Source organism: Castor canadensis, chromosome 8 (genome assembly GCF_047511655.1).
Source record: "Castor canadensis chromosome 8, mCasCan1.hap1v2, whole genome shotgun sequence".
Taxonomy (NCBI): Eukaryota; Metazoa; Chordata; class Mammalia; order Rodentia; family Castoridae; genus Castor; species Castor canadensis.
In genome coordinates this window covers 150,380,212-150,406,820 of record NC_133393.1, presented here as the reverse complement: position 1 = coordinate 150,406,820, position 26,609 = coordinate 150,380,212, and the positions used below count along the sequence as shown (strand labels likewise).

The 26,609-nt window shown below is 41.1% G+C and overlaps 1 protein-coding gene across 1 annotated transcript in view; it reads left to right on the top strand.

Annotated features, from left to right (window-relative positions):
• Positions 1–26,609, top strand: part of Mrtfa (myocardin related transcription factor A) — a 103,560-nt gene that overhangs the window by 60,295 nt on the left and 16,656 nt on the right. The window contains exons 2-4 of the mRNA XM_074084551.1: positions 5,673–5,738; positions 22,424–22,479; positions 25,819–25,894. Coding sequence (XP_073940652.1) covers positions 5,673–5,738; positions 22,424–22,479; positions 25,819–25,894 — 198 coding nt within the window. The remainder of the gene's footprint in view (positions 1–5,672; positions 5,739–22,423; positions 22,480–25,818; positions 25,895–26,609) is intronic.

Here is a 26,609-nt window from a genome sequence, read left to right as displayed (position 1 = left end):
GTCTTGTGAACTATTTGTCTGGGATGGCCTCAAACTGAGGTCTTCCCCATCTCAGCCTCCCAAGTAGCTAGGATTACAGGCGCAAGCCACCAGTGCCTGGTTGGCCTTTCCTATATAACTTTATCCTTTTCCTATAAAACATTTATCACAACTTGTACTTACTTGTTGTCACAGATTTCATGTGTTTCTTCACTGGGCTGAAGGCTTTATGTGAGTAAAACCTTACATGTATCTAAGCACCTGGCAACAGCACCTGATACAGTAGTATTGTTTATAGTAAATTCTTGTTAGGTGAACAAGTGGGGGGCACTTCACCCCCACTTTTAAACCTGGTGGTGCTGGAAAATAACCCAAGCAGCAGAACTTGGGGCATACCCACTTCTGGGGGCACCCTTCACCTGCTTTTACTCATATATACTAAGAATGAAAATAGTGACTGCTCAGAGTAGCCTTTAGTTCTAAATTATATGTGATGTGTTTTTACAATTTGGATGCCACTAAGTAAATTTTCAGACATACAGAATCAACTGAAATGTAAAATATACCAGTAAAATTGGCATAATTCTTGCTGCAAAGATGACTATATTCTAATTATCAGCATGCTGAGCTTCACCTAAGGTGGAAACCCAACCTGTCCCTTCTCTGACCTTCCCAGGAAAGTACATTTTCCATTTCAGTGATAGAGGTGTCTATTGCTGATTTAGATTGGATTTGCTTATTTATTCTGGGACCAGTGCCTGAAGGTTGGAGAGGGGAAAATATGTTAATCATTAGCAGATCAAGCTTTGGGAATTTGTAGGAGTAGAATTTAGAATAATAAAATATTATCTGAAACTGAGTAGTTAATATTTTTAAATAAATGTACCATACTTTTATTTCTCAAGTAGCCAATTCTTCAAGTAGCAATTGATGCCTTTGTTAGAAGCAGGTGAAAAACTTGATTATTTACATAGGGAATGGAAAGCCTAGGGCATTCCACTTTCCGGTTTGGTTTCTTTTTCTTCCAATTCTTTCTGGCAGGCAACTGGGTTGATTCACCATCTATCAGCTCTAGAGACATCTGTTCATCTATATATAGGCTGCTCACACAGACCTATTTAAGAACAGATGATATATTAAATCTGTGGAATTCAGTATCAGTGAAGGCAAAAAGACACAGGCTTGTCCACAAGTAGGTATTTTTTTGTTTCCTTTTTACTGACTTGGGAAGTGATAAGAAAATTTAAACAGTGACGTACAATGAAATAGATTATGTCAAATTTTCACTTATTTGGATCTTCTTGAACTAGCACTGTCTGTGAAAATAATCATTTGAACTGGTTTTAGGTATTTCTTGGTGAGAGTGTGTGAGCATTAAGTTTATAAACTTTGAAATATACTCCCGATTGGGGTCACTTTTTCTTTCTTCTTCCCTTGCTAGGTCCCTCCTTCCCTTCTCTTCTTCCTTCCTTCCTTTTTTTTCCCCCTGGGTCTTTCTACATAGTGCAAGCTGGCCTCAAACTCACGATTCTTCTGCCTCAGCCTCCTGAGTGCTGGGATTACACTCATGCACCATCATGCCTGGCTCCAGTTGGGATAACTTCTGCAGTGAGCACAGAACATAGGGCTGTATAGAATTTACCAGAAGGGAGTTATTAAATGATTTCTTCTAAAATGAATAATCCCTAATGTCTAGAAGTACAAAGGTCTGGAAGTATAAAGGCATTTTATCAAGGGCTTGTAATTAAGAATTATGACAGGAAAGGGAAAATTTATATAAATGTTCTTTCTTTGTAGTTGAAAGTCTTAGAAGGACTACTAAATCTACACAGTCAAACAATAAATTATAAAACAAAATGAAGTGTAGGTTTGAGAACCATAATTTTACAGAAATTGCTGAAATTTACTGCTTTGGTCTTTCCGCCTCCTTATGAGTATTGTTGGAGTTAGCAGGAGCGGGTTATGCAATGTATACTATACAACTGTATACACTGGCAGTCTGGTCATGCGATATTTAATATAATACTGACACTTGGTAAATTCTGTTATTTGAATGGGAAACTTAATCAGATTTTAGATAAGTCTTGCATTGGAAGTTAATTTCTGGGAGGGACAAGAAGTGATTTTCAGATAATTGAACTTTAATTTCCATTAGTTTTGGAGATAGAAAGGTTTATTGGGTAAACCTTCCTCCTTGAACAAGAGTACTCTCTTCTCTCTCTCTCTCTCTCTCTCTCTCTCTCTCTCTCTCTCTCTCTCTCTCTCTCTCTCTCTCTCTCTCTCCCTCCTCTGTGTATCTGAAAGGGCATTTGCTCTCATGAACACTTGAATCAGAATTTATTAAAGAGTAAATATGGCCAGGCATGTTGGCTTATGCCTGTAATCCCAGCACTGAGGAGACTAAGGCAGGAAGATTGAGAGTTCAAGGTCAGCCTGGGCTACATAGCAAGACCACTGTCTCCAAAAAAAAAAAAAGTATGTATAATAGCCCTCATGATCCTATCTGCATATGGTTTACTTAGGAGGACTACTGATTGGTATTTCAAAATTATTCTTGCGTAATGTTCACTGCTTTCTTTAATTACTGTTTCTTTGAAATGTCCAGACTTGCTAAATTGTATTGTTTCCCTGTTCTCCAAAATCGAATTAATTTGTTATATTTAATCATTTTCTAATAGCTTATCTTACCCTAGGCCTTTGAAACACTGTAAAACGTGACAAATAGTTGCCCTTTTATCCCTTTTCCACTTTATCCTGCTTGGCTCTCTGTTTTCTTTCTACAAACTTGCATCCTACTAAGTGCCTATACTTGAGAGCCAGAAACCTTGGTGTGAATTTTAGTTCCAGCGCTTTCAAGCTGTGTGACACAGGACAAAATTTAAAAGATCCGATTTTTTAGTTTTCTCCTCTATAAAATGGAGATTATAATTGTACTATCTTCACAGCTTTTTAGTTTGGCTCCCCATCCCCCTCCCCACCCCAGTGCTGGGGTGAAACCCACAGCATTGCACTCTATCACTGAGTTACACCTCCACTCTTTTCTTTTTCTAAAATAAGTTAAAAGCAAGTCGCTCATTTAACACAGAGCCAGACACACAGTAATATACTCAATGACTCCTACTATTACTTGTATTTTATTAATTATTATTGCTGTAGACCTATGATTATAATTGATTCCGAGATAAAGTTTCTGGATTAAATTTGTTTTATTGAAGTTGATTATGAGAACTCCCTTGGCCCTGGTCTGAACTATCCATTTCCCTCAGCCCTTTTGTCGATCTCACCAGAGAATGAATCCAGGTGGTCACATTCCAGGTCTGTTTTCTCAGCAGAGCAGGCTTCCAGAAGAGCATGTAGAATCAAAGTAAGGAGCTCAGATTCAGGAATCAGAATTTTGGAGCTCAAATTCTGTTCCACTTCTTATTAGTGAGATAACCTTAGGTGAATTACACACTCTCTCTAGGCCTCACGTTCCTTACCTCTAAGATGGGATGAACAATACCCATCTCATAGGAATGTTATAAAAATTAAACGGATTTAAACAAAAGTATAGGGCTTGGGAGGTGGCTCATTGGCAGGGCACTTACCTAATGTCCCTGAGTTTGATCCCCACCACCTCAACAAAACAACAAAAAAAGTACATAGAACAGTGTCTGGCACAGCCACAATACATAGTTGTTGTTTACAATCTACTTAAGTTTTCAAGATTTTGTTTTAACAGCATAAACTTATAATAACCTCCTGGTTAGTTTTCTCAGACTGTATTTATCAACATTTTGAGATCCAGTTCAATTCAAGAAGCAACTATTAAATGTCTACTGTATATGAAGTTCTGGAGGGTCATACATTCCTGCTCAGGCATGTTGGATCACTCCTGTAATCCCAGCTACTCAGGAGGTGAAGATTGGGTGAGGCCAGCCCAGGTGAAAAGTTTGCAAGACCCCATCTCAACAAATAAACCAGGAATAGTGGTTCATTCCTGTAGTCACAGCTACATGGGAGGCCATAGGTAAGAGGATCACAGTCTGAGGCCATCCCTAGGCAAAAAACATGAGACCCTGTCAAAAAAATATCTAAAGCAAAAAGGGATGGAAGCATGGTTCAAGTGGTAGAGCACCTGCCTAGCAAGCATGAAGCCCTGAGTTCACACCCTATTCCCACCCTCCCACGCCCCTCCCCCAAAAAGATATTCCTGTCCTCTAGGAGTTAATAAACTTGTAAGAGGGATATTCAGGGTGGCAGGAAAGCTATTACATAAGGCAAAATAATACTATACTTTTCATAACAGGTAAAAAGTAGCTCACAGGAGGCCCAGAGTTAATTCTGAACATGGAGGAGTGAGTTGGGAAATTCATATGAAGAGTGTAGGCATTTCCAGGTGAAGTGAATAAAAGAGATGGGGAATGAACAGCCTTGATTAGGATGCCTTTAAATGGGAGAAACATAGCCGAGGTAAGTACATAGGCCATGAGCTACCAATGTAGCTTGGGAAAGCATGGAGAGGTAAAATTGGTAAGAGGAGAGTGAGAAGGCAGAGGGTTGAAGTCAGTTCAAACATTGAATTTTAGTACTAGGGAAGGTAGTGATAACGAAAGAGGTAAGATGTTTGAGAAGCTGAGTAGGTTTTTGGGAGAGAGACAAGTTCTACTTCAGACCTATTTATTAAGTTTGAGATGTGGGCAGAAGTCTAGTTATTATTCTCCCATTCTTGGATGCCTCCCTAAAAACTGCTGTGTGGAAAAGTCCAATATTAGGATTATTGGGAATATTAGTAATTCCCAGTAGATGCAGGTTCTCCTCAGATGGGACTTTCAGGGCTCCTGAAGTTAAAAACCTACCATGTAAGGGTACTTCCCTTGGCTTGCAAGATCCTCTTAACCCTCCCCTGAACATTTTCTTGCTTAGTCTCCGAACTATGACTGTGCCATGTCATTCTACATAGTATGTAGTTGTCATACCCTTTAGGATCCATTGTTTTTTGTAGTAGAGCTAATTGATTTTTAACTTAATAAAAATCCCTGTTGTTTCGTTAAGTAGTACTGCCAGAGTAGAAATAGGAGAAACACCCATGACTCTCCATTAACCCGGATGTGCATTGAGTCATCTAGCTTAGTTATCTCACCTTAACAGAAAAAGGTTCTTACTGAAGAGGAAGAGAAAAAAAGAGTTATATTAATGATGAGATATCTTATAGTCTAGAAATGCATACCACAGTCAAAATAGGTATAACTTTTAGATACAAAAGAAAAGATTTTGCAAATTGCCAGTACTTCCTGGTCTCTGTGAATAACCACATCATTTATGGTATAAACATTTGCTGACAAAGTGTACAGCATCTGGAAAGCTTTCTGCTGGATGCTGGCACTCTTATTTTTTTTAGAATTGGTGTTTTTCAGTCTTAGGAGGAAGACCAAGTGCTGTAGGAAGTTTTGAGCAAGAGACAAGACTCTGTAGTTTGTGGATTGTTATCACCCTGCAAGACCCTTTGCAACTTCCTCTTGCCGCCCACAGCAGAATACGGAAACCCTGCTGTATCAGGCCACTTCTGCAATTACACATAGTTGCAATTCAAGGGAGCCATCTATCATACTGCACCCTTCTGTTTTAGACTTTCTTTGCCTTTGAAAATGTGTCTTTTGAGGTGGAATACCCAACTGACCCCTCATCTCTCCTCTCTCTTTGTTGCCCTGCAGTGTTGCAGTTGAAGCTCCAGCAGCGCCGGACCCGGGAAGAACTAGTGAGCCAAGGGATCATGCCGCGTAAGTGTCTCTTTTGTCAGCATTTGATAGAGCTTCTTTTAGGACATGGTTGTGTGGACCCAGTATAGCACGGGAAGGATCTAATGTAAAACAAGGACGACAGTTTTTATTTTCCACTGTTTTCTGCCTCATGCTTTCCAAGTTCAGGGATTCTTGATAAAAAGGTAATTGCCCTAATCAGTCGAATTCATTAAAACAAACATCAGTAGGCTTAAAGTCTGCTAGTAATCATCCTTTGCTTTTGCATTACACCTTTCAGAGGGTTTCTGTGCCCTGTTACACTTTCCTTTACAGGAGGAGATTTTGCACTGAGGTATTGTGAGGAAGAACCCACTTCTCAGGAATGCTTTGCCTTTGTATTCAGGTTGTGAGGATGAGAAACCTCTGTTCCACCTATTTGAATAGGTGTTTTCAGGGGACAACAGTTGAATTTAGAGTGAGGTCCTCAGGTACCCTGTGGCTGTCATGCACGTGAGCACGCTTGAGTGGGGCTGTTGTTGGGCCAACACAGCATTGGCTTAGTGGGTGCAGAACTACTTTCCTTGGGAGAGAAATGAAACCAAACCTTGGAAACTGTTAAAAGTAAGAAAATCTATTTTAAATATCAATAGCATTATAAATGGAGTTGAAAACTGGAGCCAGCAAGATTTTGCTTTTTTTTTTTTTTTGACATTTCTTTCTAAGTCATCAGCAGAGAGTGTAGGTTTTTCCTCTTATGTTTGTATGTCATCATCACTTGGACCCACCCTAATAAAGTAAAAGAAAAAAAAAATGCCATGTAGCAAGGACTGGCTTCATCATGAGAGAACTGATGTTTTCCACCTCAGTGTTAGCTGACCTAATACTACCATATTTTCATACCTTTTATTCACTTAAACTATTAATATGTGCAAGTTTTAGGAGATTTATATTTAGAAGGGCAAGACTAATAATAAAAAAGGAGACAAATAAATAAATGAAGAAGATAATTTTAGAGCCTGGTAAGTGCTGTGACATAAATTAACTATTTAATGTAAGAATAAGATGGGGTCACTTTGGATAAGATGGATAGGAACCTAGCCATGGTGGTGCATACCAGTAATCCTAGTATTTGGGAGGTTAAGGCATGAGGATCATGAGTTCAAGGTCAGCCTGGGCTACATAGCAAGACCTGAATCAAAAAACCAAATCAAACAAAAATGTGGCTTAGGAAGATCTCTCTAAAGAGGAAATACCATAGCTGAGACCTATAGGGGTGAGATGGGGTCAGCCATTCAGAAAGTAGGAAAACCAAGTGTGAAGGCCTGCAGACAAGAGTTTGGTGTGCTTGAAGAACATTGAGGAAGCCATTGTGGCTGGGGTATGTTAAGTAAGGGGAAAAGGGTCAAGTGGAGATGGATAAGGAGGTACCACATGGAAAAGGTGGATTTGATTTTAAGTACAGTGGAGGTTTTGAAGCAGGTGAGGATAGTATTTGATTTATATCATGATAGAGTAGGTCCACTTCTAAGAGTTAGAACCTTAAGCAAATGTAAACAGTTGGAGGTCTTTTTGATCCTAACCATCAACCAAGGAATTTAAAATCTCAAATTAACCTTTTTGTTTACTTTGGTAGTAATTTACCTACATTATGCTATCTCTGTGGTTCTCCAGTAAAGAATTCCTCATCCCTAACCCTTAGTGTCAGGTGGCTTGTGCAGTATATCAGTAATGTGACCAGGTATCTTACAAAACAGTCTGCAAACATTGTGCAGAAACAAGTTACCCACATCTCATTTGCTTGTCCCTCTCACAAAGGACATTACATATTTAGTGTCTGCTTTGTGTCCAAGGTAGTCTTAGACATTGTAAAGATTAAAGAAATATGAGGCTTGGAACCCGCCCTCAACACCCTAAACAGCCAAACTTCTGGTAACCATAGCCAGGCAGACACAAAATAAAGAGCATTTCAGTGCTGATCTGTTAGATACTGAAATGATATAACTAGTTCTGAGAGCATTATGCTACTTCTTGGGATCTGTAATAGGTTTAGGATTGAAAAGTCATACAGAAGTTGAGTGCCTTGCATTGTTCTTCTGGTCTTTCATTTAATGATAATATAATGATAAGTGCTACTGGAGATTCTTGTTTAATAGAATTTATCCAATTATAGTTCCCTTGCTTAGCATTTCTGTAGTATTTCCATGTTGTTAAAACAAATGATGCTTCAGAAATTGCAATTGTCTGCTTGTATCTCCAACTAGACCATGAACCCATTGAGAAAGTATTCTACTTGTGTTTCTGTCCCCAGTAACTGGCCCTAGATGAGTGAAGACAACCACTCATGTGGTGTGTACATGTAGATTAGATGGACAGACAAAAATAGATACTACTCTTTGGTAAACCTGCTGGAATTTTGGATGTGGAGTTTGAAAAAACACTCCCCTTTTTTTTTTCCAAGAGCCTATTTTAAAGTTATTTTGGATATCTAATTGTATACCTTGGGTGGTTCTGTGTATTTGTGAGATGACAATAATTGCCTTCCTGTAGGAATAGAAATGACTTGCTTTTTTTGCGAGTATCTTCCCACCTACCAAGAGCCATCTTCACCTGTAGACACAATCTTATTTTTCAGATTTTCTAGTGAAGGAAGTAGGTAGCAAACTCTTAGATTATAAAAAAGAATGTTGAAATCCAGGAATAGTTTCAGACTTTCCTGCTCATCCGTACACCTGCTGGCACATGGATAGGGTCCTGAGTTCCCAAAAGTGAGGCTCATTATTTTTGCCAGCCCCTTGCCAGGGTAAGTAACTCTACCTCACCACCACCGAACACCCCCCCCACCAACCCCTGCCAATGCCTAATCTCCAGCACCCCTGCATCTCCAACACCCTGCTGCCTTTGTTTACTCCAGTTCTCATCACCACTGTTTTAAAAAAAATGTGAACAGTGCGGGGTGGAGGTAGAGGAGATTATAAATGGTTGGCAAATTGTCGTTGAGATTTGGAAATCTGAAAAAGTAACATCTAGTTTGAAGTACCACACTGTGTTGGCCTGAGGAATTTCTGAAAAGAACCCTTACATTTAAGTTTGTTGTATAACTTATTAGGAAAGTAGGGCCTTCCAACCAGAGAAAGAAGTAGTGTCATCGGGGCTACATTTTGTCTCATTTCTGGTTTTTACCTTTTATCAGATTCTTCTCATTCCAACCTTTCCCCTCTCCCCACATCCCCCTCCTCCTCCTCCTTCCCCTCATCTTCCTCCATTCCTTCCCCCTGAGTCCCCTCCTCTTCTGCTTCCTCTACTTGGGATGGAATCAAACCTTGCACATGCTGCACCATTAAGCTATACTGCCAGCCCCTGTAAGTTTTCAACTTAGAAAGATTTAATATGACAAAATTGTAGGTTTCAAGGGAATGTCATTTGTTTGGTTTTAAGTGAAGAGTTATATTGTCAGGGACATTGTCTCTCCATGATTACTTCATAAATGGGTGCCTTTGTGTGGGGGCCAGGATGAGGGCAGATCCTCATCTCTCAGGGCCTTGATAGTCTCCTGTTTGCTGAAGTCTGTTTGGGAGTTGCTAGAAGCTCTGTGTGGGAGCCGTTAAACTGCTGCTGCTATGAGTTAAAGAGGCTTGGTTAAAGTCTAACTATTGCCCCTTTCCAGAAGGAGCTTGGAAAAAAAGGCCTCCCCCAGCCCCTCTGTTCACCCACTGCTTAGTTCCATTGCCCTTGGACTCCTGTTTGTTTCAGGTGCTTAATCTCAGGGTATGTTAGTGTAACCCATTTGTATTTTTGGATACAAAGGTAGCCTTGAATGGAAAGATGATTTCCTTCCTTCCCTTCCTTCTTTGGCAGTACTGGGATTTGAACTCAGGACCTCATGCTTGCCAGGCAAGTTTTCTACCACTTGAGCCACTCTACCAGCCTTTTTTTGTGTTGGGTATTTTTGAGATAGTGTCTCACAAACTGTTTGCCCAGGCAGGCTTCGAACTACCATCATCCTGATCTCTGCGTCCCAAGTAGCTAGGATTACAGACATGAGTCACCAGTGCCTGGCTTTTTTTTTGAAGAAGCAGAGAACTTTACCTAATGAGATGATGTGTCCTCATCCCAGGAATGTGACTGTTCAACTGTTGTTGAATCCCTAGTTTAAATGGCATTTGATAAACACTGTGTTCCAGGAGCGAAGCTAGCCTGATCCTTAGATTTGAAGCTCAGAGAAAACTGTATTATACGTGTGGCATGTGGCCTCTGGAATCCTTCTTTTATCTTAGGAGAGGACCAGCTGGGCACAGCACTCCCAGGCATTTTATGTTGCACTTGCGATAGAATCAGTGTCTCCTCTCCCTTCTTGCTATTGTGGGTGTGTTTACCTGAATGATCAGTGACTAGCACAGAGCCTCCTCCTTGCTGAGTTGCTAAGAAGTCCTAAAATAGGAGTCTGGAGTGAGTTGTGTGTTCATGTTCTGAGTATATTCATCAAATTCAAAGTTCAACTGTGAGTTCTGTTGAACAGGCCATAAGGAGTAGCCTTCTTTATATAATAACTCCTTGATATAATTTTAATATCTAGAAAGGACAGGAAATGTTAAGTTTAATTTCATTATTTGTTCTTAATATCTGAGATATCCAAGGCCAGTGATTTTTCAAGATAATAAGTGAAGTAGAGGAATTTATAGTCACTTTATGGTACTCACTAATTTATCTAAACAATTTAGATCCTAAAGAATCACGTGTCTAAGGGGATTTAAAATTTTGCACTCTACCTAGGATATTATCTGTAGATAGACAAAAGTGATTTGTAGCTTGTATCTAAACAGATGATTCAGGCATATTCAGAACAAGCAATAAGGTTTTATTTTATTATTATTGTTGTACTGTTGGGGGGTACATTGTAGCATTTACAAAGGTTCTTACAGTATGTCAAATATATCCTACTTGAATTCACCCCCTCCAATGCTCTCTTTCATCCTCCCTCCCCTGATTCCTGGATCAGTTTCAATAGGTACCATTTTTGCATTTACATACATGTGTATACATTATTTGTACCATATTCATCCTCCCACCCCTTTCCCTGCTACTTCCTCCCAATCAGTTTTATTTTGTTGTTCTTTTGAGACAGGGTCTTGCTCTCATGACCCAGATTAGTCTTAAACTGGCAGTCCTCCTGCTTCAGCCTCCTAAGTGCTAGGATGCAGGTGTGACACCACCACGTCTGACTAATTTTTTTTTTTTTAAGTTGTTTTGGATTTTGCAAAGAGGATATACCGGATTGATAGTAGACTGATCTGAAGTCTTAAACCGGGCTGTGGCATGAAAGTCAGATATAAACACGACTGGTATGTATGTATAAAAGAGAAGCTTGGAAGACCAATGTATTAGTCAGATTTTAATTACTGTAACAAAATACCTGAGGTAATCAACTTATGAAAAGATTTATTTTGGGACTAGAGGCATGGGAAAAATGAGGCCCTGAGTTCACTCCCCAGTATTGCAAAACAGCGATTACAAAAAGATTAGATTTAATATCTGTCTGGGTTTGTAGCTCAATGGTAGGGCACTTGTTTGCATGTGCAAGACCCCAGGTTTAATTCGTAGCATTGTAAGGGGGGAAAGACTGTTTTGGCTCACAGTTTTTGAGATTTCAATCCAGGATTTATTGGCCCCATTGCTTTTGGGCCTAAGGAGAGACAGTATATCATGTGAGAGCACCTAGTGAATAAAACTGTTCACTTCATGGTGGCTGGGAAATAGAAGAGGAATGGACTGGAGTTCCATTATCCCTTTCAAGGGCTTATTCCCAGTGACCTAAAGGCTTCCCACAAGCCTCTTAAAGGATCTACCACTTTAATGGCACCCAAGTCTAGGGACCAAGTCTTTAACATGTAGGCCTTTAGGGAACACTTATCTAAACCATAGCAATCAAATTCAAAATGTTTGGCTCCTAATATTTTTAACCTTTGGAACTCACTTGATCTGTTGTTGACTTATGATGTACAAGACTATGTTCATCTCTCCTACCGCCAGTGGGTCAAGAGTTGGAAACTCTAGGGCAGCTTGCACCCCTGGGAAGAAAAAGATTTATCATCATTGAGTCTCTATTTCCTACGTTCATTCTTGGTAATTGGCTTTCCTGCTGGTTTGGGTGGGGGTGACAGCCCAGGTGGCAAACAGGGGTGGTTGCAAGCCTTCATACCAAAACAGGATGTGTGTGAAGAATGCTTCCTGGCTCTAAGTTTGGATCCTTGCTTGCTCCAAAATCTGTGGTACCTTCTCCACGCTTCACCAGCCAAGTTCTGTCTTTGATTCACATGAACTTAGTTCTGGTTCTCATTGTGACCAGCAGTCCCTAGAACTGTTGATACAACTCTTCGGTTAATGGCCTTTGTTGCAGGGTATTTTGGTAGGTATTAGTGACTTCACACACATGCTGTTTCTTTCAGAAAGAGGATGGTGCAGAAAAAAAAAAAGTTAAAAGCAGAAGCAGTGCCTTAAGCTTAACCCAGTCAATAGCAGAGTGCCAAGCACTCACTTTATTTAACGAGCAGTCACCCAGTGCAGTAGCAAGTGCTCTGGGTAAGTAAGTACCAGTTTTTTTCGGTTTTTTTCTCATGGATAAGGATAGGAACCTTGGCAAAGTCATGTGACTTGCCCTAGGTCATGCTGTCACTGAAAGACAGAGGCAGATCTAGTTCAGGTTTTCTGGCTCCAGACCCCTTGATAATTCCTGAAGGTCAGTGGCTCTTAGTCACATAGGAATTTTTTATGATAATCTGCTGTGCTTTCACCAAAATTTCAACTTTGAAAATACTTGAAAACCAGAAACAGTGTCAGGTCAGACCCATAGTTAATGAGGTCAGGTGAGAGGAAGTAGGGGTGAGAGTGTCCCTGTCATTTTTAGCTGCTCATATCTGCTGGTTGTGAGACTTGAAGGCATGGACCTCTTTCCACTTCTGTCATAATAACCTTTTGTTAAGTCAGAGGTTCTTAGTTTCTTTTGTACCATGGATTTTCCTTGAATTTTGCACATTCTCTCACTAGACAGTTGCCCAAGCAAGCACTAGAAATCCACATGTGAGTCCAGCATTCAGAGTTCCTCTGAAGCTGTTTTACTCTGCCCCAGGTTGAGTACCTTCTCTATCTGTACACAGGATCCTAAAAAAATTATTTGCCTAATGGTAATGTCAGCCATCACATGCCAGTAATGCCATCCTCAGCCTTTCCATCAGTCAGTGTGTGAAGGACTCTCTCCATTTCATCATGTTCTTCTGCTCTTTGCTGTCTGGGTACAAAGACCATGGACAACATTTCTATAGTTGCCTTCCATTTGGTGTCATGACCACACCCCCTAATCCAAACAGGAGATGTGGGAGATAGCCCAGCCCAATTACACCCTAGCCAAGGTGTGAAGAAAATGGGAAGGGGAAGAGCTCATATTCTTTTTATTTTTCAGTGCTTCAGATTGAACTCAGGGTCTCACACACAATGGTAGGCTCTACTACTGAGCTACAATCCGAGCCCATGATTCTTTGACTCCCAGGAATATACGCGTTATAATGTTCCTGAAAGGAGCTCAGGAAGTTAGAACTCTTTACTCACATAGCCAGCAGAGTTAAAATTTCAAATCAAGCTGTTGAGAAAATTCCACCAAGTCCTTCCTGCTATTGTACTTTTTCATCACTTAAGGCAAGGTGTTGGGAGTCTTTGCTCCTGTATCTTCCATGGGGAACAGGAAATGTTTCTCTTTCTCTGTCTCTCTCTCTCTCTTCCCCCGCCCTCCCCCAGTTCCACCTTGTCCATACTTTATCCTGTTACACTAAAATAAATCCTTGCTAAGACAAGGTATTGGGGAATGAGCAAACGATCCTTTTTCACCTTTTCTTTGTCTTTTGGACTAGGGAAGCAATGATTTTCAATTTTTTTTTCTTTTTTCCTTTATTGTTGTGATGGGTGGTGGCACATTGTGGCATTTACACAGGTTCTTAAAATGTATCAAATATACATGAATTCACCTACTCAGTCATTCTCCTTCATTTCACCACCCCCCCACCACCAATTTTCAGATTCTAATGGGGCATCAGAATCACTCAGTTCACTAAAGGTTAAAATTCTTGGGGCCTAGGAACCTGCATTCCAGAGCTTTTCCCACTCCAATAGAGAGCATTCATGCAAATGGCCTTGAACCACACACTTACAGAAACACTAGGGCATGGCTGCCGGCATTTTCCCTCTTTCATGGCATAGACCATTTCTATTTTCTTCTCCCCAGGAGTGCTAAAATAGAAGGCAGTCTTTTCCACAGGATTCAGGAGTTGATGGCAGCTGGGCACCAGTGGCTCACGCTTTTAATCCTAGCTACTTGGGAGGCTGAGATCAGGAGGATCACTGTTTGAGACCAGCCTGGACAAATAGTTTGTGAGACCTCCATCTCCAGAAATAACCAGAACAACAACAACAACAAAAAAAGGCAAAAGCAACGTTCTAAGACAGATGCAGCTGTTACCTATAAAATGATTGAATACACAAACCCCCTCCCTGATCTCCAATTCTGGGAGAAGCTTGCCTTCCCTCCCTCTCATGTGGCCTTGTATAGTGTCAGTGGTTAGTTCTGACAAAATTAATAAACTTCCTAGAGTTGGATGACCCATTCCTGTGCTGGAATCAAGGGATGTGCCAAAGGATTCAGCTAACTTTGAATGGAGTTTGATTATATGACTGCCTTTCCCACTACATTGGCCAGTTTGAGACAGGGCTGAAGGGAAAAGGAATAGGATGTGTGCACTTTGATTTTTTTGAAGGTGAGGGTGCACTTGCAAGGCAGGCCTTCGACTGCTTGAACCATGTCTCTAGCCCAGCATTTTCTAAAGTTAGATCTGAAGCCCTCCCTCTGTCCCATTGCCAATTTAGAGCAAATAACAAGGTGTCATTTATTTCCAAAAGATTAACCAGGAAAAAAAGGATAAATGGGAACGATCAGATTAAAGTTACTGCTGTTTGTTTGGATTTTTTTTTTGGTTGGTTGGTTGGTTTTGTAATTATTACATATTTTGTAGGGTAGGGGAAATCTTGATCAGGGTTTGTTCTGTTTCCCTCCTTCCATCAATACTGTGTACTATGTTGCTAAGCTATGATGTTTGGTAGGTTAGGTTTGTTAAGTACATTTTCAATTTAAAATATTTTCAACTTGTGCTGGGTTTATCTGGATATAGCCCTGTTATAAATTGAGGAGCATCTGTCTACATGCACACAAAATCACTTGGACATTACTTAATAGAACACTTCACAGTCAACTCAAAAACTGAACATAGTCTCTCCTACCATACCCCAAGCTTATTTCCCCTCTGTCATTTGTCTGAGATTGTTAATGGTACATCCATTCACCCAGTCACTCCATTTTCTTCTGAATGGCCTCTTAATCATTACCAAAGCGATCTTTTAAAAATGCAGTTCTTACTATTTTGTACTTCCAATTATAAAATCAATTTTGTAGTATTCAGTTCAGACAAGGACTATCAGTAAATTCTGAGGCCATTAAGTAAATGATTGTTGAGGAAGAGAATTTTCACGTGGCCTCAAAATGTATCCCACACATTACATACTAATTACAAAGAGGGAGATGCTACCCATAAAGTGGAGAGATCTGGTGTCACCTTTTAACACCAGTAGCTGTTAGCCACTGAAATCACCTGTCTCCTGATGTGAAGAAGCTATGTAGTCTTTTTGCCAAAAATGTTTAGCATAAATCTAAATTCAGAGTATGGAATATACTGTACAACAGCTGGCTTAGATAATTAAAACAAGTCAGTGTCATGAAAAAAGGTAAGGATATTGTTCTAGACTGTAATTGAAGAGACAATAATCAAATATAGGTTCTTGATTAAATCTTAGGTGTGGGGGGAAAATCCAAACAGCCATAAGAGATGTTTTGGTAGGCAACTGGGGAGTTTCAAATGAGGTATTACTGAACTATTGTTAAGTTTCTTATATATGATAAAAATATTTTAATTATATAAAAATGTCCTTTTTCTTAGGAAAAGCACACTAAAGAATTAAAGGTGAAATATCTGCAACTTAATTTCAAGTGATTCCATAAATGGAAAAAAAATAAGTGTAGTGTTCACAAGAGCAGTGGGTGGGTACAAGGAGAGAAATATGGCCAAGAGATAACTGATGAATCTACTTCATAGGCTTGGGACTCTTCATTATTTGTTCTTTTCAGGTTGGAAAAATTCCAAATTAAGATGGGGAACATTGTCAGTACAAACAGGGGGTAAAATGAATACATGGCTATTGATGTAAAAGATCAGATTAGAAAATATTTTTTTCTGTGGTGTTTGACTAAAGAGTAATTATTGTCTAAAAAGTTTTCCATCTGCTAGGCTGCCCTTTCCTGATTCTTTGGCAGACTTTTGTTGGTACATTTTTGGCTACACTCATTGGCATTTCTGGGTTGCCAGCTTCTTCTGCTCCAAGTCTGGAATATATGAGGTAAAAAAACCCCAAGAAGGAACTCACTGCTGTGACATTCTTGGGTCCCAAGAGGCCTAAGCAGTCTGCCTGCTTTTCTCTACTTTTCAGAATGTACTTTTATTTATCTTATATATAATGTCCAGAGTTTTTAATTGTACTTAGTGAGAATAATATATCTACTCTATCTTCTTAGAAGCAGAAGTTCCTACAATAGCACTTTGAAAATTCTTCATGGACTGGTCCCTAGCTCCCTTTCTAGCTACATCAGCCAGTAGAAACTTCTTGGTCCACCCATACCAAATTGTTTTTCCTTCATGTTTGTGCTCTTGATTTTTTTTCTCAGCCTCAAATACCTCCTTTCTGCCTGCAGAGCTCCTGTTCAGTTCATTTAGGTTTTTCTTTGCAAAGCCTTTCTGGATAGTTCACACACTTCCCTCAGGTTGACATTTACCTCTTCTTTCCTTTATTATACCTTAAATTACATATAGTGGCATATTTCCATCTTGTATCATAACCATTTGTCATTCTCCATTAGACCATGAACTGTCTTTGAGGACTAAGCCCATCTGAGTATCCTTGCCCTCAAAAAGGGTATTTGTTGGGTCGTTTCCCACATGGTTTGATACATGTTTATTCCCACACACATAAAGCCCCTGCTGCTGAACTGGGTGTGTGCTCCCCACTTTCACTGTGGAAAAAGAGCCCCAGCAGGCTTGCCTGAAAGATGGTCTGCCTGGACTGTGGCATTCCATTGCCCTCTGTTAACTGTGTGATTGTTACAGTTTCAAGTTCCCCTCAATACAGTTGTTGGTGAGCTTCTTGTATGTTATACTCCCCAGGGTGGGAACCATCATTTTTATGTCAGCACCTAATACTGTGACGTTCAGACCTAGGCACTTACTATAACAAGTGATTATAATGAGTGATTGTGATGAAGAAATGAGACTTGATAGTTATTTGCTGTCATCCATTAAGAGACATTTCTAGAATTGCTTTGTAGATCCTAGAAGTTTCATTTGCCTGCATGTTTAAGTAAATCTGGAGCTAGTGAGGGAAAAGCACTGGTTTGATGTCCTAAAATTACTGAGTTAGGCTGGTTTTTAAGGGTCTTCCTGCTTACTCTTCAGTGTTAGTTGAAATCAAGACCAGCCTGGCCCTAGGGCCCCTGGCCAGTGAGCACAAAGCCTTTCAGGCACCCCCTGAGCACAGCTCTGAGTTCCCCTTATAAATGGTGGCCAGTATATTCTTTAAAAGAAAATGGGAACATTTTTCCTTTCTTCTCTCCTCCCTCCCTCCTGTACTGGAGTTTAATAAACTCAGGGTTTCACAATTACAAGGCAGGCACTCTATCTCTTGTGCCATGCCTCCAGCCCTCCTTTTATTTCTTCAATTCACAGATATCGTTTAATTAAGGCAGCAAAACATGTCAAGCTCAGAAGAAAATGGGTGCTGGAGAGAGGGCCCAGAATATTAATTGGTGGTTATAGCCAGTGAGGTGGGCCCACATCTAGAACTGAAACTGTGACTAAGAACACCACCCCCTCCTAGCCACTTCTGTTCATTTGATTTCTGTGGGGAGCTTGGTTATTTTCCCCTTCAGTATGTGCACTTCCCTTCATTTACACAAAGCAGAACAAGAGCACCAGTGGAACCTGCCCCCCAGGGGCAAGAGAAAGCATCGAGGATGGCCTACTGACACCAAAAAAACATCTTCTTGATGCCTTTTTTTTTTTTTTTTTTTTTTTTATGGGGCCTTGCTTTTATACAGGCTAGCCTGCTATCCTCCTATCCATGCCTCCTGCAAACCTGGGATGACAGGTATACACCACCATACCCAGCTTATTGGTTGAGATGGGACTTTGCTAATTTTTTATTAAGCTGGCCTCAAACCACAATCCTCCTGATCTCTGCCTCCTGAGTAGCTGGGATTCCAAGCATGAACCACTATGCCCAGCTTCCAAAATGACTATTCTTAACAGCTTGCATGTTTACATTGGCCTTTGGGGTTTTCTGTTTCCAGAGAGTGCCTTCTAGCAGTTCTGGGAAAATGGAGTTCTGAATGAGTAATATCCTGGTTTTTCCTGGCAAAGCCATTAAGGTAGCAAGGAGGAGGAGATGGAAGACCAAGAGGCCTTACAACCCTCCTGGCTGGAAACACATTTATAGGTTAATTTTGAGTCTTTTTTGTTTTTTTTCACAACCAGAGGCCTAAGCTTAAAACCCACTTTCCACTTCCTTGTGTCTCATTTCAGCATGGAATCTTGGGTGGCATTGACTCTCAATTGTTGCTTTCTCCTACGTCAAGAAAGCCCAGAGCTTTATCTGTATCATCTTACATTTCATCTTTGTCACCAAATTACCCTCTACAGTGTGTCTTTAACAAAAGCTGGCTAGACACACACATAGGAGGTGCCTTCCTGACCTCAAATCCTAGTGTGCCAGGAGCTCTTGCTGGCCCGGGTCCAGGTTCTTCCAGATAAACCTGGAAGCGCCTAACAGGAAGTCCTGGCAGAAACCTGACAGAGGGGCCATGGCTTCCTCCTACTTCCATGTGGCAGAAGTGGCTCTTAAAATTGCTGAACCTGTTAGAAAGCTGAAAATAGGGAAAGAGAAGTACAAACTGAGCTGAGTTACTCAGGGACTGAGAGAAACAGAGACACTAGTCAGAGTTCAGGCAAGAAGAGAAAGGAAAGACAGAAGTGGGCCTGAGTTGGGTCCACTCCTCAGTGAGTAGTCTGGCATCTCACCCAGTGTTGTTTCATTATACATAACATTGGATTAATAGTTCCTACATCCTGGGTTATGAAGAGGATTCCATGAGATTATAATGTTGTTATAAAATGAAACATTCTTTTGGGATTGGTCATTATTGTCTTGAATTTTTCTTTTGGTCATCATTTCTGGTTCTCTTGACCAGGCCTGGTTCAGCTAATGAATTCCTTCAGCCTTCTCATCCTTCGCAACTTACCACCTAATATCAAATTCAGGGATACTCTATGGTAAGCCCTAGGTTCAAACTGGCTTTTGATGTCTGAAAGTACAGGGGTCCCTCGGAGATGTCCCTAGGCCTCTCTTTCTGGGTCTTCTTTATACCTGTCCGTGCTCAGTACTGTGGTCAAGCTGACCTTCCCATGTGACTTACACTCAGATCTACATCTAAGTAGTACATCTAATTGAAGCTACTTTGGTCTGGCGCCTATCCAGCAGGTTCTTTTCTTCTCTATTTTTTTGAAGAAGTTAAGAAACTAACCCAGAGAAGTAGAATGAACTTTTGACTTGAGGGTCAGTCAGAATTAGGTTGTAATCCTGACTACCATTTACCAGCCTTTCCAAACATTTCTGGACCTATCAAATAGAATATTACCTATCACATGGACTCATTAGAAGTATTAAATTAGCTAACATATTTAAAATATATGGACCATTACATGTCACATAAGTGGGCACTTGATGAATATTAATCTCTTTCTTGCTATTACATGAAGATTCCCTTAACTCAGTGAGACCAAATAGGAATTCATATTACAGCCATTTCACCTGTCACTTACCCCTGTTAGTGGTGTATCATCCTTTGAAGATGATGTACTCCCTATTTCTTCTGTCAAGACATCTTGTGAGTTTTTTGGGTTTTTGTTTTTTGGGGTTTTTTTGGTACTGGGGTTTGAACTCAGGGCCTTCACCTTGAGCCACTCCACCAGCCCTTTTTTGTGATGGGTATTTTCGAGATAGGGTCTTGCAAACTATTTGCCCAGACTGGCTTCAAACTGCAGTCTCTGCCTCCTAAGTAGCTAGGATTATAGGTGTGAGCCATGGGCGCCCTACACAAGTTGTTTTTTAGAAGTTGAATATGTGCCTTACCTCTTAGGATAGACAGTGTAGAATATTGAGGTGGCCAGAGTTTTAGACAATAAGCCATGGCACTCACTGGCCTGTGAGGGAATTGAGCCAATGACTCAGCCAAATTATAGTGTCTGATGGTGGCAGCACTTTACATCACAAGTGGACTATCTGCTTCTGAGTGAGCTTACTCTGAGTTGTGGTAGGTAGGCAGATTCTTACTCTCCAGAACAATGAGACCCAGAAAGCATCCATACCCCATGTTGCAGCAGTAGTAATTGTTAGAAACACAGCTCTAGAGCACAAATCCCTTTAGTGAAGTTTTCATCCTAGATGAGAGCCAGAATTCTGGCTGTTAATGAAAGTTTCGACTTACAAGAGAATACTCTTGCTGTCCTGGCACTGGTTACTTAGTATTCTTTTCTTGCAGAATATTCATTAATTCATAGAGTGAGTAATTATTGGAGGTATACCGTTTGCCCAGTACTCTAAGCATTGGAGATTCTGAGAAATGAAAGAAATAGACTAAACTTCTCCCCTGCTCCTCTGGAGCTTATTGTTAGAGTAGGAGACTGATACTATACAAGGAACGTAACTTAGTGGTAGAGTGCTTTCTTAAATGCACAAGGCCCTGGGTTCAAACCCTAGCACCAGAAGGAAACAAATACACAAACAAAGACCTTTTTCTCAGACACATAGCAGGTACTTTAGCTGTGGGTGGTAGCAGACACCTGTAATCCTAGCACTGGGGATGGAGATGCAGGAGGATTATGAGTTGGAGGCCAGCCTGGGCTACATAGCAAGACCCTGTCTCAAAAAAAAAAAAAAACCTATTCTAAGGTAGTGAAAAATGAGGCGGAAAAGACAGCTAGGATAGGGCACTGGACTGGAAGTTTTCTTCTTGGCTCTGCTTATCTCATCCATGTGCTGAGATCTGTGAGAGCCAAGATTGCATGTTCATTCCCCACTGGCCTATCAACCCCAGACCAGGTAGGTTGCATCACACTGGGGCTCTGGAGTCTGATTTTGGAGTTGCACCAGGCTTGCATAGTAGAAACAGGTTCAGGAGGCATTGTCTATCTCTGGAACAGCCTGGATGGCTCCCTGGAGTGGGTGGGTTGGGGAGGGAATTTGTGTTGGTTTATCTGAGATTATTTGCTAACTTCAGAGCTCCTCCTGCTGTTCATGTATGGGAAAGAATCTTTTAAAACTTTCTTTTTTATCCTAATATAATAATTAAAAAACAAACAAACAAACAAACTTGGGCTGCAGGAGTGGTAAAGTGGTAGAGTTCTTTCCTAGCAAGTGTGAGGCCCTGAGTTCAAACCCCAATATCACCAAAAAGAAAAACTTCAAGTGCTATTGGGACATTTGAAGCTTTCTTCTTGGATGCTGTTGCTGAGACCCAATCCCTTGGGGGAGGGGAGGGAGGAAGCATAGAGGCCCAGGCAGGATAGGGTCCTATCTGTGCTTTTGCTACTTTTAGTGTCTGTCTACTCCTGCACTCCTATCACAGCCAGCAGCCTAGCAAGTTATCTCTGTACACAGTTTCACAGCTGCTCAGAAATCCTAGGGCAGCAGAAGTAAAACTTACCACAGCCTTGTAAATTTCTCTCTTATTGCCATTGTTCCCTACATGAAGTGAGTCAGACCTTCCCCTCTCTTCCTCAGTATCTTAAATCCTTATTTGTCACCTTACAGCAAATTTTTGACAAAAGGACCTTTCATTCACAGTGCAGCTTTGTAAAGGGGCTTGGTTTAGCTTGCCAACTGAATGTTGTTTGCTAGAAGTAGGAGCCGAGGTCCCTGTAGCAGTCTCCCCAGAATAGAACTGGTGATACCAGCTGCTGATAGAGTGTGTTTCTTCACCAGCATGAACCATACAATGGCTGTGAAGGCTTTTTTAGTCTTTAGAGATGAAAGTACCAGTTGAAGTGAATAAGGAAATGGCACTTGAGAGGACATAAACTTTTCTGGTTTAACTGTCCATTAAAACCATCTGGCCACTTGATTCCTGCTGAGACTGAAAAAGTAAGGTGGGTCTGGCAAGCAGCTCTGCGTCTCTCCTGAGAGAGAGAGGTAAGCCTCCCTCCTGAGAGGCTTGTCTGATGGGGCTGTGCACATTACAGAGTCTAAGCTCTATAATGACCAAAACTGTTTTAACAGGGCAGCTGAACCTTAAAGACACATTTTTACTCAGGTGTCATTCCTTCTGCACTCTAGCTGTTAATGCACTGCTAACATTAACTTGAATTTAAGATGCCTTCTCTATTGTACTACTAAACAAGACACTTCACTAGAAGTATTTCTCTTTCTCTGGATCAAATCCAGGGCCTTGCACATGCCAAGCAAATGCTCTACCACTGAGCTATCCCCAGCCCCTAAAAGTAATTCCTTTATGGTTCTTCTCTCAACAGCTTTGAAAAGTCCAGCTGCATTTCATGAACAGAGAAGGAGCCTGGAGCGGGCCAGGGTAAGGCATCCTTTTTCCCTAAGGACCTCCAGAGCTCATTTTAAGAGCTCATCACATTGCTGCCTGTATTTCCTTCCAGTCTAGCATGGGTCAGCCCCTGCCTCTCAGCTCCAAATAACGGAAACCTCTGTCTTTGCTACTTCATCCCACCCCAGCCACCTCCCATGATGAAACGTGGTCACTGGTCTTCCCTCCCCAAACTGACTCTGGAGACCACTAGTCTTTCCCACTTTAATTCCACTGAGCCTTTTGTAGATGATTGGCAGCCATGAGAAGGCTTTCCACATCTGGAACACCCTGCCTACAGCCCTCTGAGAGGGTTCCCAAAGAGCCTTCTTGTCTCCATCTGCCCCAGGGCAGCCAGCATCCACTTGTACCTTTTGGAAAGCAGAAGTGGGACCATACGCCAAGCCAGGTTTCCTGCTGCAGCACCTCAATTAACACCCCTGTCCCCCTCATTTTCAGTTCCCCAGGACCCCCTGGGGAATATCCTGCTGCCCAGTGTGGATGGAGCTGGAGAAGTCACCAGAACATGCTTCCTCCCACCCCTCTTTTTTCTTATTCATAAAGTCAAGGAAAGAGGACCCTCCCACACACACACCACTGTACTTAACTCGTTGAACTCTCTCACCTCTCTTAAAGACTGAAATATTTACCCCTCAGGAGACCTTTCTTTTGTTTTTTTTTCCCCCTAGAAAATCATGATTAATTCTTAGTGAGTGGGAAAAATGAAGTTATGGCTACTGGAAACCAAAGTAGTAACAAACTGTACTGTTTTCATTTTCTGGGAGCCAAAGGAGCACCAACAGGTAGAAAGGATCTGCATGGTGGCCCAGTCTGGAGACTTCTGCAGTTCCTCCACTGCCTCCCAAATGGGCAGGGAACAAAGAGAACCTATTAGAGTTGCTACTGTCCTTCTAATCACTTCTTTATGCAAGATTCTTCTTAAATCTGTTTTTTATATATCCTCATAGCAGCTCTTGTGAGTTAGGTGCTATTATGTCTATTTTATTTATTTATTTATTTTATTTTATTTTTGTGGTACTGGAGCTTGAACTCAGAGCCTTCAACTTGAGCCATTCCACCCGCCCTATTTCTGTGATTGGTTTTTTGAGACAGGGTCTCTCTAACTGTTTGCCCTTGCTGGCTTCAAGCCTCGAGCCTCCTGATCTCTGCCTCCTGAGTAACTAGAATTACAGGCGTGAGCCAGCAGTGCCCAGCGTCTTTATTTTATAGATGCAGCTAAGTGAGCTTAACTAACTTGTAGAGCTTGTAAGTGGTAAGGCTGGAACTCAAACCTAGGTCTGTGGATGTCAGATTTTTTTTTTAGCAAAATAATTTTATTTCCTAACATATGGTAAAAATATTCACCCAATATATGCTTGTCTTGCAATCTGCTTACAAATGACTTCCAAGTTATCATAACTGTGTTCATATTTAAGCATACACTAAAAATTATCTGCACTGAGGTATGAAAAATGAGAAGATTAAACTGGTAATGGCATAACTCACTTTAATTAACTAGCTCTAACAGTCTAAGCTTTAAAAGGCTGCTACTTTTGCATTTCTATAAGATGCAGCACTGTCAGTCTGTGTTCCAGAGGGTTCCACACATTCTTCTGGTCATGGCACCAACTATTCTGTGACTCCATGCAGGCAGCTTCTTGTGGTGATCAAGGAGTATCCCTGGTGGCTTCAGCAGCCTCAGGTCACAATCAGAGGGACTCTCAAGTGCTGCTTAATTCACATGGTTGATTCATTTTTCCATCAGTTGCTTAGCCACTCATATCCTCCAGCAGTCATGAGTGCTTTAATAACTGCTACAAAGTCCTTCTGTTCACATTCTGTACTGGAAACAAACTGATTCTCTGGTTTCCCATCAGGAACCTGTACCTTCTACCCATTCCCAAGTAACTTCTATGTAGTCAGACTTCAGCCATTTGACATCATTAATAGGTTTACTGTTTGTTATAAAAGATACAACTCAGGACTAACTAGATGAAAGAGATGCATAGTTACATGGGAATGGGCTCACAGCTTCTATGCCCCCTTTCCTGGGTGGCTAAGCCACCCTGGGCCACCTAGCACCTAGCACCTTCACAATTTCACTGACCCAGAAGCTCCTTTAGAAATTTTCTCTCTCTCTCTCTCTCTCTCTCTCTCTCTCTCTCTCTCTCTCTCTCTCTCTCTCTGTCTCTCATATTCTTTCTACCACTATCAGCCATTCTTCCAGCCCCAGACAGTTTCTTAATCAGTACCCCATTCTGGGTCTACCTGGGCTACTATTCAGATGGCTTACAACATGTGCCTCCTTCAGCTGTCTGGGAAGAGCTGCAGCACCTGATACCTGTTACTCAATCCTCTGTGGCAACTGAGGCTGCACTCTGCCCATTGCAGATTGGGTGGTGCCCCCAGAGCCCACAGCCACTTTATACCATCTCCTGAAGAGGATAATGTGCCCTTACATTTTGTTTCATACTGTACTTTACCCTGTCCTGTCCTATCCTGTCCCATCTTATCCTGTCCTGTCTTATGCTGGTCTTGACTCACTAATTGTCTTGACCTACCATTTGAAAAATGTTGATGTAGAAGTTACACACAGGCTCAGGTCATACATATATTATAATTAGCCATGGGCTAATGACTGTTGAGAGAAACATTTGTTAGACTCACCTAAAGTCTAATAAATGCAGAAGTGAGAACATTGGATTTTAAGGAACTAGTGCTATGACACCATGTATCAAAATTAGTATTGCATTTGGCAGCCACTCAAAATGAACTGAAAATGCTCATGAGATCACGCAATGCTAAGCTTTTTGAAATAGGATATAAAAATTATATTCAGTATGATCACAACTCTACAAAACCAAACTTCTACATGAAAGAATGACTAGAAACAAATACCCCAAAATATTAATAGTGGATGTTTAAAATTCTTCTTGTTTTGCTTTCTAGTTCTCTTAGTTTTCTTTGATGAACTTATATTATGATCACTTAAGAAATAGTATTTTTAAATACTATTTCATTTTGAGTCACTCATTTTGAGTGACTGCCAAATGCAATACTAATTTTGATACATGGTGTCATAGCACTAGTTAGTACAGCCTCAGAGGGACAAATGGTCTCAAAGGATGGTGCCCTTTGCAGATGCAGTTAGATGCTGATGTGTCCCAGGCTTCCTCCTTGCTTCAGAACCCTGTAGTCAACAAGTATAAGCCATGGTTACTACGTAGGTGACCAGCAGCAGCCACTGCAGCCAAGGCCTATTTTGTGATCCTCCAAGCTATAAGTTTATGTCCTGGATTTGAGAGTTTCTTGGTATTTTTTTTTTTTTCATAGACAGAGGACTATCTGAAAAGGAAGATTCGTTCCCGGCCGGAGAGATCGGAGCTGGTCAGGATGCATATTTTGGAAGGTATGTGATGTTGGAAATGCTTCTCATTTTGACCTGTTCTCACACAACACTAGTACTTTCTTCCATCTGGTTTTTGCTCTCTCCCATCTCTGCTAGCAAGAGCCAGATACAGACTTCACACAGTAAGTCAGCAGTGCTGTGCTGACTACCACTAGCTTTTGGGAATGCCAAGAAACATAGTCACATTCTTGTCCTGATCTCTTCTCCTGGGTCCACTGTCATTTGGTGCGAAACCACTTCTCTCTGCCAAGGCAGATCCTCTTTGTCTTCCAAAATCCGTTTTAAAAATGCACACACTTTCTTTTTTGTATTCATTCATTCATTCACTCACTGGCATTTAGCTGAGCACCTGTGATAGACAGGTAAGCTCATCTTAGATGGACCCCAGCTGGCCCAGCCACACACTTCTTTCTATAGTTGTAGTGAAAGAAAAGTTTTGGCTACTGGAAGCAGCAAAAATATATCCACTTTTGTTTGTTTACTTTGGGGCCATCTTTAGGGCTGGAAGAAACATTCTGAGTCTGAACCCTGTGTTTTGCATGTGAAGATGTTGAGGCCCAGAGCAAAAAGGGAGTTGCCCCAGTAGCCCAAGTTTGAGTGAGAGCAGAGACCATTCCCTCATCTGATGCTTCTTTGTCTCTGCAACTCCACCTCAGAGTCCTGGACCAGCCTGGCCAGGTTACAGATTCCCTTGTAACACTTGAAGCCAGGCCAC